Below are 15614 nucleotides of genomic sequence, written 5' to 3'. Positions count from 1 at the left end.
TGTAATTGTTTGACATTTTTTAGATGTTGTTGGAAATCCATTGGGATACCAGCATGGAGAGCAGTGCATGCAGATTACTTCGTTAAACCTTAGTTTCCATGTAAAATATGTAGCAGTTTAAAAGGAAATCTGTTAAACCTGGCCTTTTTTGTACCAGAAAGGAGTCAGCAATACTCAGATTAGCAAGTGCCTTGGTTGACACCAGTTCACAATTTATGACAGAGTAAAATTGATGATTGCAAGCCCAAGCCTCTTCTTTCCCCCTGCTATGATCCTCACAACCCCCAGCATAAGAAAGGAATTGTAATCATGAATGAGGAAAGCTTGGAAATGTGTGTCTGACTCTATCAGTAGGACTGTAAGCTCATGTTCTCAGGTAATGTGCTTAGAGGCTGTTCTGATGAAGGCTGTTTCCTGAATGGAGGCCCAATTTCTGTCATCCATTTTCTCAATCCATACGAAAGCTGCTCAAACACTTTTTTCTCAGCAAAGTTTTTTTTTCACCTTATTGATGAAAAGAAAATCTAATAAAGCCAGGCTGACTAATCTGACATCTTCAGCAGGCTGGAACTGCAGCTTATCTATGAAAAGGACTGCTGTGGCATGTTATTTACTGCTTACTGATCTTACTCTATCTTATTGTCTGTCATATCTGTATTTGTCAAATAGACAACATGAGACAAAGCTTTCTTTTTTCTCCTTTAAAGGGAGAAGGATGAAGTATACTGAGCATAGAACTGACTAACAGGCATTTGTCATCAATTCCGGGATAGAATTGGATTTTTTGCAATGAGTACTAACTACCTTGATGCTTACCCAGCCTTTTTTGACTTAAAAGAAGATGGATTATTGCTTCCCCAAACCCAGATTTAGCTCATTGGCGTTAGTGGAGAGGCACAAGAATATGAGGAAGGAAAACTTTGTTCAGTGACTCAGCATCATTGGTGACTACTGACCTGATGCATGATCAAGCATGGGCTTGATCAAGATGTTCTGCCACAGCTGCACTCATTTTTTAGGCAAACAGGGTTAATAGGAGTTACACTGAAGTAAACAGGAGCTAAACCTGTGTGAGAACAAAATGAGATTATGAGGTAACTTTAGGATTTTTACAAATTAATTATTTAAATATTCAGAGAAGTCTGTAAATGCCTCTGAAGGAGGGGCAGGAAGCAACTTGGTACCATTTAACAGAACTAAGTTTGTTTCTTCTCTCAGAAGAATTATTCTGACTTTACTCACTTTAATTTCTAATTCTGTATTTGGGTACTTGGCTAGTCTGATATTATTGTTAAGGTTAATCAGCTTTTGGACTGTGTCTGTCAGGGTGTACAATGTAGGTGACACTTTTGGATGAAAGGAGCACAGTTCTTATGTGTCCTGATGGAGCTGGGCTATACTGCATCTTACGGTGGGAGAGCTCCAAAGGAAAACAAGATGAGGTTGAGTTGTTCAAGCTTCTAGCTAAGGAATAACGGAGATCAAAGTTCTGTCCTGAAGGCTCTTTATATAATTTACACTAAGTAAAAACAGAGAACATTCTTGGAGTAGAATGTGGCCCTTCAGCCACCATTCCTAGACTCAGGTGTTTCTTGCTTGTTTTGGCTCTGTGCTTCTTGCATGCACAGTGGTCCAGGGTCAACAGGAGGGCCTGAGTGTCTCATTCATTTTGTTTCAGAGTCTGGTGGTAATGGTGCTTTTCTGGGAAGCAGCAGCTGTAAATTTAAACCCCTTCAGGGTGGGAAGGGGTGTATCACTCCTCGCATGAGTTCAGTTGTGCAGGAGGTAACTAATAACTCCTCCATGAGCATTTTGAATGGAAACGGCAGTGGCTGCTGTCCTCTTGATTTGAAGTGTTGCATGAGAGGGTTTGAACCTACTCAAGTTGTGAAGAGAAATGAAACTAAGTTTTCCAGTTTCTGCTGGAGCCATTTGTGAAAGTGGGTTCCAGTAGTCCTTAAAATGTGAAAATGCACTGCTCAGATAGATGACTACCCACAAGAGAGGACTCAGTGCTTTGAATCCTAAAGGGGGGGTGCGAGTACCACATGTTGAGGTGATTGAGGCAAGTCAGATCTATAGAGGAAACAAGTTGAGTGACCCCCTTGTGTCTTGTATCTCTTCTTGGATAGCGTTGCAAGTTCACTATTCAGTATTTGGGAGCACAGAATTACCCAGTGGTGAGAACTAAGTCTCTTTGCTGGTTGTTGGGGACACAAAGCATCTGAGGATATATCCTCATCATTTGTGAAATTAAATCTCTAAGTCTTTGCAGATCTCCATGTATTCCCTTTGTAGTTGAAGGAGATAAATAGACATGCCTATATTTTCAGCTATTTTAAAAGTATATAAAAAGCAACTAAGACCCTGCAAAACTTGAGCACACACTAATCTTTAACATTCCCAAGACTGCTCACATGTATGCTTGTATTCCCAAACAGGGCAGACACCCAGCTTTTGAAGAGGGGTTATTGTATACCTATTCATGGAAGAAACACATTTCACAAACACAGTCAATACATATCATAGTGCATGTATTTTTAAACAGAGAAAGTATAAATATGATTTTATTTTTCTTTCTCCTTTGAAATTTCTTGAATTGATCAATTCTGTAAACAGGTCCTGGACTTATTAGCAGTGAATTTGATCTGCTTCAGTAGCTTCCGTGTTGCCAATTCAATCTTCTGAAGTATGTTCTTCTTATACAATAAAGCCATATTTTCATAACTGCATGTATGACAACATGTAAGAGGTTGGTATAAATTTGCAATGTAGACAGGCTGAACGGGTTCAGCCAAATTCATAGCTCATATATGCAAGTGCAGTTGTGCTGTTTTGGTCTGTAATATTTATATCAATAGTGCATTCCATTCAGTCTTTTCCTAAAATGTTGTACTTTGCAGATACAACAAACTAAATGAAAAGAAGACAGAATTTCTGGAGAACATTGCAGTCTATGGAGATGCTTTCCTTTTATTGCCAGCATTTTCCTTCAGAAGCAACACAGCCACTTCTTTTAAAGTATATCACACACTGCAAGAGTTCAAAGCAACCCAAAGGGCAATATTTTTTCACCCTGCTTATCTGAAAAGTCTTGCTCAGTTCTGGAGAACTAAGGGTGTGAAAGCCTACCGATTGTCATCTGGTTTTATGATCACTAGTGCTGCTCTTGAGCTGTGTGAGAATGTGAAGCTCTATGGTTTCTGGCCTTTCTCAAAATCCACAGAGAAGACGCCAATCAGCCACCACTATTATGACAACCAGCTGCCTAAACCAGGTTTCCATGCAATGCCCAAAGAATACAACCAGATCCTTCAACTTCATGGCAAAGGCATTTTGAAGTTGCAGTTTGGTAAATGTGAATCAGACTAAAAAGGTAGGTCACATTCTTACCACATAAAATGTCTTTATTCAAGTAATATGTCAAAAGAAAACTTGTTTTGAGAACAGTGTGGGTCTGTTGTTCCTTAGAGAGATGTTTCTACCTTACACTCAACAAAAGTTGTGTTTATATATAAGTGAAAATATATATATAATATAGAAAGAATATAAGTGAAATATATATATATATATATATATATATATATATATAAAAAAAAGTTTTCTGGATAAATATAATGTACCATAAAGCTTAGCAATGTTTTCTAATTGTGATCTTTAGATTGGAAGCATAGCTAGATACACATTATCAGCATAATTCACAGTCTGTCCATAGTGTCTCCATATCTCAGATATGTCTCTACCAACCTATGTTTGGTTTGATATCAATTTCCATGAACCAGTCTCCTTTGTGAATTGCTTTATTAAAGGCAGTCAGATGCTATGATCTACAAGAGAAGACACCCAATCCTGGCACAGCCGTTTCAGATGTATACAGAGGCCAAAGTAAGGGTTAAGATTGCCTGGTGAAGGATGAACATGCCTATGTGCCCTTGTTCCTTCTTATTAGGTAAAGTTTAGAGCAGTATGCCCTCGCAGCCCTGGGCTGTGGAACAGCTTGTGAACAGCAGTGAGGAAACTGCCATACACTACAGCAGATCTTCTTGAGGATTTTACCATGAGACAGCTCAGCATCTGGGAGTTACAGATACAGGATGAAGTGTCATTCCCTTTCCTCTGTCCTTTCGAACTGGCCCATCCCCCTTGGACCTCTACCTTCTGTGTATTGCCTCAGAGAAATGCAGCACAGAGTCTGGGCTCTGACCTTGAGCTAATTTACCATGTACAGATTACAGATGACTTTGCCGAGATTTGTCTGCACGTTTTCAGTCTTGATTTGTCCTCTTGACTGAATAAGACCAATTTGTATAAATACTTCCTCATCTTTTAAGCTAACACAGAAATTCTCCAGCTCACAATAATGTTGTCAGATTTGCCTGTCATAAAACTCTATTTTTCCAGGGGATCCAAGATAATATAACAGTAAGTGAAATTTACAGTAGAACTACCATTGTATACAATATGCTTTAATTTGACTGATATAATCTCAAGACTGTATTACTCAAGTTAAATAAATTAAAATAGCATCTTCTTGTTCAAACCAGGAATTTTAAGTTCAAAAGCTAAGGACTTTTCTTCTGGCTAGGTTCTGAAATGTATTTGAAAATATCCTTTGATGGTATTTAGAAAATGTGCTATCAAAGATACATTCATCATCAGAGATTGCTAAATTTTAAACTAGCAGATTGCTAGTACCAAGAAGGCACAATTTTACTCAGTTTCTTTGAAGAAATAGAAAAATAAACTGCTTTCATTTATTATTAGAATAATATAAAACATGTGAGAAGGGACTTAGAAGCCATCTAGTGAATCCTAGTTGTCCTAGGCCATGACAGGAGATTACCTAGGAGGAGGTGCACATGTATGCAGTTTCATGTGGCTAAGGTATGCTTTTTTGCTTATAAAAACTTGCAGCATACTGGAAAGGTTAAGAAATACATAATGTATTTTTCTTAGTGGCTAAGCTGTTTATGCCCTGCAGTTTCCATTGTATTTATTCTTCCTGTAATATAAATTGCTGGAGACATACCATGTAATTTTAATTGTAGTAACTACAGCAGCTAAGAAAATGAAAGGCAGCTCTTTATGAATATTTAATCTACAGAGAAACACATAGAAGCCACAAAAATGTTTAAGCATCTGTATGGGTTAATTAAATGCTGTCCATGCTTGACAGACTGAAAAACACTTCTGTGGCCAAATTTGCAAAACAAGCTGTAAAGAAAAAAACAATCAGAAGGGTAAGTTGTGCTGCCCTGATTTACACTTACATTTACAAACTGAAAAGTTAGACCTTTAAACCCAAAGAAATTAAATGCTTTCAGTATAAGCTACCATCCTGCTACTATTATCAACTATTAGAGATAATTGAAATTCTATGATGAGTGTATTTCCCTGAAGATGACCTTTTCTAAAATCTGAACAATCTCATTTCTCTTTTCAATTTCCCTTTTATGTTTTCCCTGCTCTGCGATCTTCCCTGTTAGTGGGTGGCTGAAGCTTCCTTACACCACTAGGTGCCCACAGAAGTCTCAGACAGAACTTTCCTCACACGTTCCTGGCCCACAAAAATTTGCTGCTATAAATAAGAAGTGAAGGAAGCAGCTCTGCTTCAAGCATCTATGTTGCAAGCAGGTCGCAGGTTCTGGAACAGTATAGGGAGAGCATGATTGCATCCCAGTGAATCATTTTGGCAGTATTGCTCCTGAACACCGTTCTTTCCATTGTAAAGATGAACTTTTCTTATTGGATAGAGAGAATTTTTAGATAGAGTATCCCTGAAGAGCTGGCACTGAGCAATGTGGAAACTCCTTAATATCTGCTCCTGCACATTTATGATTATGCTCAACAGACCGTGTATATGTCTTCACTAAAGTAGATGCATACCTATCACAGATGGTAAAATAGAAAATGAGACATCAGCAAGACCTTAGAATGTAATTAAAATAATGATCTTTATTATTCTCTATTAAATTACCGAATAATTTTTGGTATGGCCCTGCAGCTGAAGGAAGTCTTGTTTGTTCATTGGTTTAACCTGATAAACCTGAAGGGGATATCATTAGCTTCAAAGTAAATGTAGGTTCAAGGAGTGGAAATGGCCTGGTTCAGGAAAACCTAATTAGAAAAATTGCCAGATGATAAATTAATCAGACTGACAAAAATTTGATTGTCCAGAAGCCTGACTAAAATGCAAATTTTGTCTGACCAAGAATCCATCAGGTTTTCTGTTTGCTAGAAAGAGACAGCAGGCAAGATTGAGTATATGTTGCTTTGACATACAGCACAGTAATATTAAGCAGCTGCTCAGTGGAGTCAGTCAACAGAAAAAAGCACAGAAAGAAAGAACGAAACTGAGACTCGGAGCCTGAGGAAGAAAATATTGGTCAGTCATCTGAGCAGAAGGACTGAAGGAGGAGAGTTTGAGCAGAGGTGCGCTGGTGCGTAGGCAGTAAGAAGTGCTGAACCTTCGACTAAGTGTGAGTGTATCTTACCTGGAAAGAAAAACTGGAACTGGGCTTTTTAATTCCAAATAGAGGATTAAAAGCCATCTGTTTTTGACAGAGAGAGCAGCAGTGCAGCCCTCCACTCAAGGTGGAGCTAGCAGGGCAGCATCCTGTAAAACAGGGGTTTGCCTGCTTACTTGCTCAGGACTTAACATCAAAGAGAATCATTTTGTTCCAAACTCTGTCAGCATGTGATCTTTTTTTTAATCTTAAAAGTTGTTGCAATCCAAATAAGTGATAAATACTATTATAAAAAACCTATTTCTAACAGTAGGATACCAACATGAGCTTAAATTCTGCTGAAATTCTTTTATGCTTCTGATGTCTCAGTGTAGCTAAAGAAATATGAACTGCCCCACAATTGACTTTTAATGACCTTGAGAAAGATGATACCACATTTTGAAAATAAAGAGACCTCTGAATTCCTGTCAGGCAGCCAGATTTCAGCCTATCCTTGACTTGAGCAAATATTATCCAGTGTGAAATTATTAGATGTATACATCATTGAAAGAAAGGTGTTCTGCTTTAATACTCGTGTGGTAGGGCTTTTAAGCACACACTTTGCTCATGTGTTCAGCCACTAAGTAGGTTTAATCGTTAAGAATAGTGTCAGTAATGAAACAAGTGGAGATAAGTTGCTTCTGGTTTAGTTAAATCCCACCAGAATAGAAAAAGACAGATTAAATCAAATTAGAATTGATGTTTGATTTCAACTCAAATAACAAAGTATTTACATATGTAGAAGGGTTTTGTTTGGTCTGGTTTTTCCACAGCAGAACTAGCTTGCTGAAGAAACAGAATAAATTCAATCTCTAGCTCTTTCAAAATATGATTATGATAATATAATTTAAAACATATCCATATTTGGATTAGCAGTGGACATGTCCCATGAATATACTGGTTAGACCCCTTTAGCTTATGAAGCCTGAAGAGGGTGGTGCAGGTGAGGTGAGTTCTGGGGGTTTTTGAATGAAGGAGTCCTCCTTTAGAAAGAGCAGATCTAGCTTGAGCTAGATCAGAGACTAGCAGTCCAGTTTACCCATGAGAATTTTGTGAGCCTGTGATGCTCTATTGTAAATGTCACAAACTCCCAGTCTGAAATAAGGATGAAAAAGCAGGTGCAGAAGGCGAAATGCATAAATAGAAGATGAAGCTGTCGGCTTATTTTGACTATAAAAAGAAGTTTTCCTACTATACAAGAAATATAAGTAACATATTTTATTGTTCTAATTCCAGGATGATGATCCTAAGGAGACAATTTGTGTATGTCAGCAGTTCGATGTTGGATTTGATCTAATGTGATTTTGTGAGCATTAAACTGCATTATTACAATAGAGAAATATTTTACACTTGGGGAGAAAAGGAAGTGATTTTTTCACACAGTGACTGCTACATTTCTGAATTTTGAGTAATCATTTTTTTTAATACAATACAACATTTATTTGGGAAATTCTGAAACTCATGACTATTGGTTTAATTGTAGCAAAGCACAATCTCAAGATGGTGGCAATATGTGACATTCATTATGTTTTGCTTCTTAAAATATCATTAAAATATTTTGACATAAGATCTCTGGTTTTGTTAATGTCATGTAATACAGGCAATTGTCTCTGTATGGTAGCTGCGTGAGTTGGCAGTGAACATTTTCAATTAAGAACTTGATGCTGTAAACGCTAGCATTTGTCTACATGAGAAAGGTGATGAGAAGAGCTACAGAGGAGTAATTCATTCAGAGCCATGTCATTCTTAGTTTGTCCCAGGGTGCACAGACGAAAAAATCCCTCAGGTTAGAGATAGTCAAGTGGTTTATGGGCTTTCATTTTGTGGTCAGTAGATAATGCTGTGGATTTAATGGGCTTTCATTTTGTGGGCAGTAGATAATGCTGTGGATTTAATGAGATCACTCATGTGAATGATGTTAATTTTGTGTACAAGTATTTGAAGGACTAGAACTGTATAATTGTTTTTAAACCCATGTTGTTGCTTATGTTCCTGTCTAAGGTCCGGTTCAGCTCCAAATGAGGACAATAAACTAGGTTCTGTGCTGCAGTCTTCAGAGTCCTGCTAGGGCATGACTTTGTACATATTCCTCCTATCCCAGCTCTGTATCTCAGCTGACATAGGAGATGGCCTATTCATTAGAAAAATGATAGGTACCAAACCTATCAATTCTATTTCTTTTTCACCTAGCATAGCTCGTATTAAAACTGTACTAAGCATTAATAGAAGAATGTTCCTCTTAGAGTCAACCCCAAGCTCTTCTCCAGTACCAGAGAGAAGAACTTAACAGTTACCTCATCTAAACCCCATGCTTTAAGTTTCCATATGGTCCAGGAATACCTGGAGCAACATCCTGCGACAAGAGAAAGTGAAATATCAGCCCAATGGAAAGAATCACATTAACATTTACAGGAGCTACAAGCAGTTGTTACCCTAGCTATGGCTGCTTATATGTTATTGCTTATATGTTTTATCACAGGAGAAAAAACAAATAAAAACAAAGAAAAAAAGCGACATTTTTTTAATAGCTACTTTCAGTTAAAAGGTTTCAGTTACTTTTTCAAGAGTCTGTTGAATGATCAGTTCAAAGATAGAGTATCCTTTTACAGTCAGATATTATCAGGTATTTTGTCTACTAAAACTCCTTTTGTCACTGTAGCATTAAATCCCCAGTCAACTGATTTAAAGAGCATTCAATATTCCACTCATCGAGGTTTATGTCTGCAAAAAAATTCCTTCTTAAGTAGTCTAACCTTATAAAATAAGGTTCAAAAGAACTTTTAAAGTGATACTTTGTAACAGCATTTCTATATTGTTGTAGTATTTGAAAGCTTACCTTGCAGCAGTTTTATAATCACATAAATAATCCTGAAAGTATTAGAATCAATCATTATGGTTCCAGGTCTGTTGTTTGAGCCACATTCAGCATCTTGGTCCATTTCCAAGATAATGGTAGCAGAATCCAATACTACTCCTACCCAAACAGAAGTGTCCATAAAGCAATAAAGTCAATCTTTGAAAATAAGTTTTTTAAAAAATGGATAGTGCTTTGGGGCATTGAATAGCACCACTAATACATGAGTAGAGTTCTGAATATCAGTAGGGCTTTTTACAGAAACAAAGACATCAGAATTGAGTCAATGGGTACATCTGCATTACCAGCTGGTGACTGAAAGAGGCGAGCACAAGGGTTTGATTTATTGTGATCTGTTATGGTTCCAGCACCACAACTCCACATCAGCAGTGAAATTTGTGCTAGTTTCTGGCCGCAGACATCTGCTGCTTATGTGCAGAGATCTGACTGCTGCAAGACCCTGCATCCATGTTACAAGTGTTATGGATGGCTGCCTACTTTAAGACCCTAGTTATAGATCAAAGACAAATTTGCTCCCAAAAGAGTTCCTCCTATGCCATAAATCACTCATGTAGGCTGTCCCTGAGTGTTTGTAGCTGGAAGCTGTGCAAAGTGATGTAGTTGTCCTTTGGGTGCTGCCAACAACCTAGGTTGAGGAGAGAACCATGTCATATTTCATCCAGAGAGAAAAAGGTGCACCAGGGATGTTCAGGCAAGGACTATAACTTATTCCAGTCTAGTGTAGTGCAGTGAGATTATCTTGGCTGTGTAGCAGCTACACGGTTTGACTTGGAAAAATTCATACATCTTTTAGAGATTGAGAGGATCTTGCATTGTATCCAGAGAAATTGCTGGTGCTTTGTGTGTGTGCAGACGTGATGCAAAGGGTATTGTTCATTGCTCAGATTAAATTCAGTTAATTGCTCAGCATGAGTAAAGTGGCAAAACCTGGTTGTGTGTAAGTAGAAAATGTGGAGATCAGAAAATTAAATTTATTTGCAGTGGAGAAGCAACTTTTTTTCAAAAGCATTTGTTAACACTGTATTGCATTATCTCAGTGAATAAATGTATAGTGTACCATGATGCACCTTAAAGAGCTGAAGTTACTGTGTGTCTGGACTGTTCCTGTGCAACTGTGTGTTACATATGTATTAGTAATTGGAAAATTATTGAAGAGATTTTAAGAGAGGTTTAGCTAAAAAGAAGAAACCTATTCTAGTTTCCTTGACAAAAAAAAAAGATCTTAACTGAAGGAGTGTGATGTAGCACTTACAAATGAGAGCAAGTGGAAAGCTCTGTAACAGAGATGCTTTGACCTTTTAGCGCTGTTTCAGCAAACTTTAAACTTACCATTGACCTGAAGACCTGATCTTCTGCGCTCTCAGAGCTCTCAATGATTTGTTTGAAGCACAGGACTGACAAACGTATCAAGGAATTGTTAACCTTTCTACCCTGTCCTACAAATTCGCTTAACCCCTCACAGAATAAAAATATGCTCGATTAGACTTTAGATTAAGAACCTGATTTTAATGTAGCTTTCTCAGGCCTTGCACTAGACATGAAGTTATTATGAGATGTTAGTTGCATCCACTTCACAGGAGTGCAGACCTTGTACTCGGCTTTATCATAGCTACTGCCGCTCTGTGCTCGGTGGCTGGGTCATGTTAATTTGTGCACAGACTGGGCGAGTTAATAGCGGTGTTTCTGTGTGACAGGGTACAGTTAAGTTAGATTGATAAAGACTTGCTGAAGTACTCTCACTGTGGGAAAGGATGTTTTCTCAGGTAGCCAAATAAATTATTTCTCATTTACTTTACATCTGTGCAAATTAGTGATGAGTAAATGGATTTTGTACCTGGCTGGGAATGTTTATAACACTTTTACAAGACTGAGCCAAGTGCAGTTTTGATTAAGGATTCTTGACCAAAAGTTAGACAGGGCCTTTCAGTTCCCTCTACTTCACATGAGGAATAATAACTTTTAGGGTTTGTGGGCCTCCAATGCCGTCACATGCTGTGGAATGAATAATAAGATTAAATAGTTTTTCTAAAGATAGAAACACTGACAACATGCTAATAGTTCTGCTTTACCTTTGTAGAATCTGACAGTGTCCTTGCACATGACTGTTTCACAGCATCGTTAAGATTAAAGCCTTCTTGGCTGCTTTTATTCCTTTTTCTCTGAATCTTTAATGTTGTGTCTTCCTGTAGGATCCAGCACTGCATTATGTAGTCCTGTTTGGTGTTGGTTATGTTTGTATGGCAGTGAGTCAAATGCTGTGGTACAGTCACACATACTTTAAATGGCTTGGTTTACATCTCAAGGAAGGCATCATGGTGGGATATTCACATTGCCTAATGCGAGGTGCTAAATTTGGGCTGTAGCTCCACAGTGTCTTAAGCTGTAATGGCTGACTACGCAGTCCAGTCCTCATTCTTGCACTGCACTCCTTCCTTCATACTGTCTCTGGCTCCTGTCAGATCCTGCACTGAGCTGTTTTGGCATCCTGAGCCAGCAAAAATGTAACATGGCAACAAAGAGAAAATTGGTTCGTGCCAGCAGGGCCAGGGGCAGTTCAGAGTCAAAGCAAAGGATGGGGTGAGACCATGCAGGTGGGACTGAAGGGACACTGCAGGGGCCATTTGTTGTTTGACAGCTGTTGGACAGGCCCAGCGGTTCCCTGAAATCTTGGTCCAGTCAGGAAGGTAACATCTCTGGGGACCTCCCTAGTCAGAGAGGAGAGATGGGCTCCTGCAAGGGGGCATCGCAGCATGATGGCTGCTCTGGTAGAAAGGAGCCTGTTTCTCCCCGTTGTGACAGAAGGTGCTTAAGGACTCTACAGTACCTCCACTAAGGACTCTAGGTACCTACACTGGGTGATTATTGCTCCCCTTCTCTCTTTCCCATTACAGTAATTTTAAAAAGCTGTTCACCACCAGCAGGCTCAGAAATGATAACTATAAAAAAACCCTTTGACTGTAAATGCTATTTCTCAGTTCACTGACAGTAAACTTGCATAAACTTGCTCGTTATTCAGTATGCCTGGGCTTTCAGTCTCTGCTTATCCCAGCATCTCAAACAGCATCTGCAGAGAACAGAGCTGCACAAGGTCTGGTGGTTTTGAGACCAGTTAATCTCACTTTGATTTTCTTTCCTTTGTGCAGTAGTAAGATGTCTGCCATATTGCCATGCTTGAGTCAAGATAAAATTCTCTGTCTTGTGTGATTCAGGAAAAGAAACTAAATGACCTAGGTGACCTAGCCCTTCTGTGGGCTTCTCAAATTACTAGCAAAATATTCCTGTTGTTATGTATTATTTGATTTTATCCAGTACAGATATATATGTATGGATTGGTTAATTGGTCTGGATTAGTTGATCACTTAGACCTTGAGCCTCATGGACTCCGTGGTGGAGCTACAGACTGACATGGTAATCTAGGTTAAAAAACATTTGACCTGGAGGTCTTTCTCTGTCCTGTTATTCACTCTCATGTGGCAAATCTGCAGAGTGAGATCCTGAACATCTGTGCAGTAAGTAGCTCCTCCAGGGACTCTCATGTCCAAAAAGCACATGTCCACATATGTACAGGAGTCTGTGTGAGATCAAGCCCAAGGAGTGTTCCGTGGAGTGCTTTATCCTGAAACACCTTTATTTCAAACAGCTGATAGCCACTTGTTGCACGTTCTGAAGCAGTAGATTTCTTACACATGAGCTTGTTAGTTAAGTATATCTTAGTTTGAAATGTTCACAGCCAGGTAATCCTTCATCTTGTGGTACTTCAGCAGCTGATCTCTAGGTCTACTAGCCGAGGACGGTGACAAAGGGGTGCATATTTACCATATAAAGCGTGGCTCTCTTGATTTTGAATTCTGTCATTTTAGCCAGGAACGTCATCCTTCTCTGAGTTTCTGGACAGCCAAGGCTGCTGATCTCTCAGGGTATTCTGGAGAAATTGTTTGGACCTTTCAGCTACAATGCACAATGAGTGGGCAGATTTATATTTATTAAAATTTGTTCCAGATTTTCATAAAATATTTCGTAATTGACTCAAAATTATCATAATGGTCAAGTAGAGCATGGAACGATCTGCAGCATGCTACTAAACAGAGGAACTATTGCTGTTGTTTAGTGGTCTCCTTTCATAAAGTTGCATTTCAAAATACCTTCTCCTATTCTGGGACACCAGCTCACCAGGGTAATGACCCCAGGTTACTGGGGTACCATGCACTGGTCTAGATGGGGTAGCAGCCTGTCAGTACACTCTCAGTATCAAGCAAATTCAAGCAATATACAAGAGCTTAACACGATGGGAGTGCATAAGCTTGGGTTTGACATAGACCAAGGAGTAAACTTAGTACTGTGATGTGTGATAACTGACTGAGCTCACATCCCTCTGTGTGAGCAATAACTGCCCTTCGGTGGCAGGTGTTGACAAATACTGGTTTAAGGATGAAAACAGTCTGGAAGGGGTAACATTCTGATGTTGCTATCAGATAAACAGGTTTGTATTTTGCTGAATCCTGATGTGGCTTCAGCAATACATTGGTGTTTGTTGCTGCACAAAGTACTGCTGTGTCTCATCTTTTTTTTCATCCCTCTTTTCTCCAGTGAGGGAGAAAATTCAGACAATTGTACGATGGAAGTATTTAATGATCATGACCATGAATTCATGGTATCGTGGCAAGATGCCATCAGAATGAATCATGCTAATGATCGTGACGGGATAGTCTAGTCTGAGACAATATTGCTGGTTTTAAATTCCTCACTATTCACTTTAGTCCCTGACAAGAGGAGATTCTTCGCAGCTAGTCTGTAGTTCAACAGCTTGCTGTGCTTCCCAGTTCTTGGCTCAGCTGTGAGGTGATTTCCCTAAAAACTCCTTCTTGATGTATTTACTATTAGTGCTTATGGTACAAACCCATTCTTAAATTCTTGTGAAACTGAAACATATATAACAGCTGATATTTCTGCATGTTTTATATGCACATTTTATATAGTAGCTTCATACACATTCTTTATGTTAATATTCTTAGTATTATTTTATTTGAGTATCTAATTAAAATTATTTAAAATACTCATTATATTTTATGCTACCAGAGTAAACTGTGGGGGAAGTTATGTAATGTCACCTAACAAAACCCCAATGATATAACCCAGAATAATTTTTAAGGGTATCATCTGACTGATTTCTAGAAGGGTATTTTTGTTAGTCGTTTGGACACTGGCTTCTTAGATTTACCTTTCTAAGGTGGGTCTAAGAGGCCACCTCTGCTTCTGATTTAGTTCACGATCTGCAAGTGAGAAGATAGGCCAATGGAGAGGTTCTACACAGGGCTGCTCTTAAGGGATGGCAAATGTGTTGGTCTTCCTTTTCAGAGACTGTTTCAGGTGTCAAAAAGTAATGTAATTCCATAAAGTTTCCATGGTAGCTTTTGCCTGGAGGTTTCATTGTCTCTTAAAATGTGTATTGTTTGCATTCATTTTGGTTCCATTCTTTTCAATGCAATTGTCGAAGCAGAGCTTATCCCCACCCCGGAGCTGGTATAATTGTGCTCCTCCACATGCGCCAAGCTCTGTGCGAAGCTGCTAGTGTAGGCTCTGCTACTGCTGTCTCCAAACAGGTTCTCTCAAATTCTCTCAATGCTTATGTTTTCAGATGTGAATTTGATATTGTCTGAGTAGAATGTGTGCAGCGTAACATAGAAGTGTCTCTGCGCAGGATTTAGGAGGAGGCATGGAAAGCCCCTCAACTGTGTGTGTGCTTTTATTACAGAAAACCAAGATGAATTTGTATTGTTGAGTCATCTATTATGGCTGATTTAATTTGTACTTTGTTTTCATGTTTTAAGTGCCTAATGATTTTTTGTCAAGGATGCAATGGTTTCACTGTTATATCGCATACTTAGAATTCTGCACTTGTTACCTGTTCTGTAATAGAATATTTTTTCAGTTTCTGTTTGGAAATAAAGACTTATTAGGCATAATTGTGATTTTTTTTTTCTTTTTTGAATTCCCGAGACTTAACATAAATCAAAAATATATCTTCTGAAGCACAGCAGTGTGGAAAATGCATTACCGACAGTAGAAATATGGAGAGTTCCTCAAAATTATACAAGGAAAAAAGCAAGCTGTGCTTAAAAACAGCTATGGGGGGTTGGGGCATTGGTGCATATATATTGCTTAAATAATACCTTCATGTGATTTCAGTTTTTTCTGTTATTGTGTGGCAACACAGTTAATCATCTTCTTTTGTT

General features: G+C 38.6%; 1 protein-coding gene across 2 annotated transcripts in view; it reads left to right on the top strand.

Annotated features, from left to right (window-relative positions):
* The window catches only part of ST8SIA6 (ST8 alpha-N-acetyl-neuraminide alpha-2,8-sialyltransferase 6), a 46850-nt gene extending 31506 nt beyond the window's left edge, over positions 1-15344 (top strand). For both annotated transcript variants that reach the window (XM_026842142.1, XM_026842143.1), the window contains 2 exons: positions 2904-3376; positions 7743-15344. In XM_026842142.1, coding sequence (XP_026697943.1) covers positions 2904-3372 — 469 coding nt within the window. In that variant the 3' untranslated portion in view covers positions 3373-3376; positions 7743-15344. The remainder of the gene's footprint in view (positions 1-2903; positions 3377-7742) is intronic.
* The last annotated feature ends 270 nt before the right edge of the window (positions 15345-15614 follow it).

Source organism: Athene cunicularia, assembly GCF_003259725.1.
Source record: "Athene cunicularia isolate RWA chromosome 2 unlocalized genomic scaffold, athCun1 chr2_part1, whole genome shotgun sequence".
NCBI lineage: Eukaryota > Metazoa > Chordata > Aves > Strigiformes > Strigidae > Athene > Athene cunicularia.
The sequence above is the reverse complement of the archived record's forward strand: the minus strand, read 5'-3'. Positions and strand labels throughout refer to the sequence as shown.